This window comes from Haemaphysalis longicornis, unplaced genomic scaffold (genome assembly GCF_048455015.1).
Source record: "Haemaphysalis longicornis isolate Haplotype H1 unplaced genomic scaffold, Haemaphysalis longicornis Haplotype H1 scaffold_1, whole genome shotgun sequence".
NCBI lineage: Eukaryota > Metazoa > Arthropoda > Arachnida > Ixodida > Ixodidae > Haemaphysalis > Haemaphysalis longicornis.
In genome coordinates, this window is record NW_027526203.1 from 317,084,609 (window position 1) to 317,089,767 (window position 5,159).

Here is a 5,159-nt window from a genome sequence, read left to right on the forward strand (position 1 = left end):
TACATTCTTCAAGCCATGAGGCAACTGGTGCTGATAAGGGATGACTGGGAACTTTTTTCTTCTTCCCGACCGCTGTCGATTATCGGCTCACTGTGGCTCATTTGAATGCATCCCGTGCCCCCGTGGCATGGATGTGGTTCTTAAACATAGAGATTAACCGACCCGCGACATAGCAGAAGCGTTTCACATCGCAAAGAATTAGTCATATCAGCCAGGCTTCAATGAGGTTGTCAGATAGAAGGTTAATTTCCTGTTTGGTGCCTTGTGATTAGCTCCGGGCACGTGCAAATTTTTTCTTGCATTTGCTTGCCGCCATGCGCAAGAAAATGCGACCTGTGTAAATTTTCATTTCTCACATATTTATATATATGCATTTCTTGTGGAATAAATTTACAGGTATTAGTCGGCACACATCCTGTGTCCCCATTTTCTGAGTGTCATTTTGCCGCTGTTTTAATGATATATATATATATATATATACACACACACACACACATATACAATCATTTGTGTTCATCTGTATAGACCTATTCTCGTTGTCATTATATTCCACGAAAATAAGAAAAAATCTGAATGAATTTTCTTTCTTGGGTGTACCTTCCTCTCAATCTCAGTTGCTTACTTGACACAACTCCAGGGAAGGTAATTTGCCACTCACAGAAACTGTCAGTTTCATGGTAAGTGGCAACACACATCAGAGTAAAAATTTAATTTTAAACTTTTGCAGGAAATAATTACACTTATATGGGCAAGCCCCCAAAACCTTTGGAGATGTGGGCAAAAATTTATGTAACGATATAGGTGATGACTTTGGGACTTTAAAGGCGTTCACGTTAATATATCAAGTTGAGTGAACGAGGTTCTACTGCGACTACAGAGGGTAATCCTAACAAATCAACCCGATGGCGACGGGTTGCGACATTATAAAATCTGCCCTTACATGAGCCAAGAAACACTCGGTGCTGTTAAGGGGGCACACTGGTCTTTGAAACTTTTTTTTGTTTTCCAACCAATCTTCATGAAACTTTATGGGCTTGTTCAGATTTTTTAGCTGATTTCAAATATCCAATTAGTTTTGATGTAACACATTTAGTTTTCGAGATAATTAGAAATCTTTATCGATTGTTCTTGAGAACAATGGAGAAAAAACTAATCAATAAAAAATTACAAGCAAGGCATGAATAGATACTAGAAGTTGTGTAGAAGGTTGTATGGAAAGCAGTTTTTTTGTTTTACAATCACATACAAGTTTCCATCAATTCTTACTTTTAGGTTCGAAGTACTGCTGCTAACCAATTAAAAATAATGCTAATTAAACAATTACTGAAACACAAAATGCAAAATCTGCTTCCCATACCACATGGTTTAAACATTCAGCTTCCTGCTGAAAGAAAAATTATCATTCTAGCTGCCTACGTGCTGAGGTATGCCTCTCGAGAAGTTCCTATACGTCAAAAATATGCATTTTGAGAAAATGGCAAAAAACGTAGCGGTGCTATGTTTAATGCAAACAGTAGAAGGTGGAGTACTTTTTTTGCACGAAACAACTAGTAGGCCCCTGCAGCATAGTCATCTTGACTGCTGGCACCACCCAGGTGCCTCTTCTTGAGGGTCCGCTGCACATTTTCTGCGGATGTCCGCCTGCAGGAAGAGTCCTTGGTTTGCCGGCGGTCCTTTTCGGCCATGTGTGTGCTGCTTAGTGTGCCAACGGTCATGTTGAGCTCCTGCAGGATCTTTGATGATGCCAACTGGCTTCCGGCATTGAATCGCATCACAGCCTCTGCGACCGCAGCTTCCACACTGTGAAGCGATGCGTGGCGCTCCTTGGGAGCCAGCGACCATATCACTGAGTGAAGACTCTCATTGCTGTTTTGCGTCTTGCCGCGCTGGCACCGCTCAAGCAGCTTGTGGTCCGCCAGCCATTCATACACAGGAAGCAAGGCCTCGCAGACGTGAGGGGGCAGGTTGCAAGCGGTGCTTGAGGGCTGGCTCCCCTTTGGCCTTGGCAGCGTTATGGCGGCACCACGAGTCAGGACCAGTGGGGCAGAGGCTGTGGTTCGACACTGCATCATTGGATGTCATGTGATAGTACGTGGCCATCACAGCCTTGTGCATGGCTGGCACGTCCCCTTTGTGGGACTTGATAGCCCAGCCAAAGTAGGAGGTCAGTTTGTTGATCAGGTCGCCAGTCAGCCGCCCCCTACCACTGAGGCTCTCTGAGCCAGCTGGCCTCTGCTTTGGGAGGTTGCGCAGTTGAGTGCCCATTCTCTTCTGCACGTGGTTCACGCACTCCTCTTTGAGGATCTTAATGAAGCCATAAACATCTGCATCCGTCAAAGCGAGGTAGGTGCGGCAGTCACCATCCGAAACCACTGTGGTGTACCTGAGCTTATGACGCTCCCACGACCTCTGAAAGAGAATGAGGGCAGCCTCCACTTCCATTTCCCCAGCTTTTTTGGTGGTGTTTCTCTGGCAGAGGTGCTTCGCCTTCCACTCTTCGTAGGCAGGGTCACTCTCTTTGGGCGCCCGCTCGCAGCCGGCGCAAAAATTGGAGAGCACGACATAATCGAGCACGAGCCCCGTGAATAACTCGATGACCGTGCCGACTCCGATGTGCGACGAGTGTCCCCTCGTCATCCAGGAGCCGTCGTACGACACGGCGATGTTGCCCGGGTTTGCAAGGTCGAGCTCAGCGTACAGTTGCCGAACTGATCGTGCGCAATCTGCAGTCACCTTCTGCGATGCGCGAACAGCTGCGGGCGTCAGTTTAGTCTTCACGTAGCTCTGCCACGTTTTGTTGTGCAGGCCGCGCGAAGAAATGTTCATCGACGAAAACACGTCGTTGAACGCCGTTTGCTGCTTTCCAGTCGACTGCATGGCGCGCGCGCCCAAAACATTGATGGCAAACGGCTTCGCCTTGCTCTCGCCGTCAACGCGCGGCGAGCTCCACGCCGTCGACACGTCGCCGCAGTTCGCGCACTTGAGCACTAGCTTTACGGCGAGGCCGTACTCCCTGTCCTCCTTGCCGATTTCCACATCACCGGAGCACAACTTGCATTTCACTGCGCGCATCAGTTCGTTCAGCTCGGTCAAAGTGACGATCATGAACCATGTTTCGTCCAGCGGCGTGGCTGCGGCGTTGTCAGGGTCGCCCAACAGGCTGCACTTCCGTTGTGTAGCTCCAGTTGAAGAAAGCTCGTGCAGCTTGTTTTCCGCGTTTTGACGCACCTCTGCCACTTGTAACGGGTGCAACATTGCTGTATCGAGACGGATGCGGCCACTGCCGGAGGCGTTATGAGCGGTCGGCGGAGGCGCTAGGCCTACGTTGACAAGCGCGTCGTCGCCAACCACGGAAGGTCGGTCGCTATCTCCTTCATCGCTCCTCGCTGGTGTGGAGCGGCCTCTGAGATTCTCGAGGTTGCATTTCTTTTTCTTTTTGCCATACGGGTTCTTCGTGCAGGATTTTCTTCCGGCCTTCCACATCGCAAACGTCGTAGTCAGAGCCCGAGCAATATGGCGCCTGATTGCGCCGACAACGGCATGGAGCAGACGACAGACGCCGCCTTCAGCCAATCGCATCGCGCTGTCTAGTCACGTGCGCTCGCCGGCGAATAGGAACGCGCATTTTTGCTTTTTTTGGCGCGTGTTTCCCACTCTACGACTGAGCGGGCAGGAACCGCAGTGGCGAGAAATTGAAGACCGAAGTTCGCTCTTTCAAACGAGACCGAGATCGCTGCGATACCGCCCGTTGCGCAGCAGTGAGGAATTATAATAGTTATTTTGGCGTCGGAATCTTGAAGAATCGGCCTTGTAGGGCTTTTATAAGTTGCTGTTACTGCTCAAGTACCGACTTTTCAGAGGAAAAACTTCGCAAACCGGGAGAAAAAGACCTGAACATTTCAAAAATGATGCTTATGAAAAGTGCATTTTTTGGCACTTTTTCGGTCCCAAAGACCCGTGTGCCTTAAGAGGAGGTTAAATTCAGTTTTAAAATCTCATGGGTGTAACGTGCCGATGCTACACACCTGGGCTCTTAAGCATGCCGTAGTGGAAGGCTACGGACTAATTTAGACCACCCGGTGATCTTAAATGTGCGCCAAAATCTCAACCCACGGGCGGTTTTAATTTTTTGCCTACATCAGAAAAACGACCTCCACAACCGGGATAGAACCTATGTACACCTTAGCCACTGAATCACAGTAGTGGGTCAACTTGGAGGTTAAAGATCAGCAACATTTTTTTAACTCTTCTGACCTGGCTACCCAGCATTTCTTACCTCTTCTGTGCTGACACACGCGAGCTGGAAGTTGTTCAATGGTGGGTCTAACATACTCCTTGAAAGTTATTCCTACAGGGATAACTTGCAGTTTTCTAACCTGTAGTTAAAGATGTCATTAAAATGTACACATTTAAAAGCCACTGAGCAGAGATCTCTGCCATGATAATAGTAACTGATAAAAAAAAAATAAAAAAGACTAAAAATAAATAGTAAGTCATTATAGCCCCCACTCACACTAACCAGTGCTTTTCAACCGCGACTGCTTGCATCCAATCGAAACTCCATCTGCCCCAGATGGCAGTGAATATGGGGAGAGGTGGCGATAGGTCAAAAGAAGAGAACCAGAAGCTCCCTTTCCTACTCATGCATGCTTCTGCACTAGAGCTACTTTAACGTCGCCTAATAGTCTTGCCTGCCATACTGTCTTTTGCTTGTGTGGTAATATTTAAGGCCACGATATCTCACTGCTGTGCTTGCTCTAGCCGTCTCCAGGCTTGTTACCCAGAGCAATAACTGAGCGCATTATACGGCTACTCCACTTACAGGTGCTGGGACAAGGATCGAGTGATGGCACCCGACATTGATGCGGCCACAGACTTGCTGAAGCAGGCGCGCATCTGGGACATGGTAAAGCCCCACATGGACCACTACTTCACGGTGCAGGAGGAGGAGACGCGAATGCCTTCTCCAACCACGTCCGAGATCAGCGTGGCAAGCTCAAGCAAGAAGCGCAAGATGGACAACCACGACTACTAGAAGAACAGGGCCAGGGTTCTGGCCAGATGGACCCCAATGCACGCCCCATTTGTTTCTTTTACATTTATTAAAAGATGATTACAAAATCTGTCTAAACATGAGAATGTCACTGTCCTGTGAAGTG

General features: G+C 48.2%; 1 protein-coding gene across 2 annotated transcripts in view; it reads left to right on the plus strand.

The window, feature by feature from the left end:
- LOC144150968 (histidine ammonia-lyase-like) overlaps positions 1-5,131 on the plus strand; it is a 61,228-nt gene extending 56,097 nt beyond the window's left edge. For both annotated transcript variants that reach the window (XM_077682271.1, XM_077682276.1), the window contains one exon: positions 4,825-5,131. In XM_077682271.1, the coding sequence (XP_077538397.1) occupies positions 4,825-5,035 (211 nt within the window). In that variant the 3' untranslated portion in view covers positions 5,036-5,131. The remainder of the gene's footprint in view (positions 1-4,824) is intronic.
- Positions 5,132-5,159: the final 28 nt, after the last annotated feature.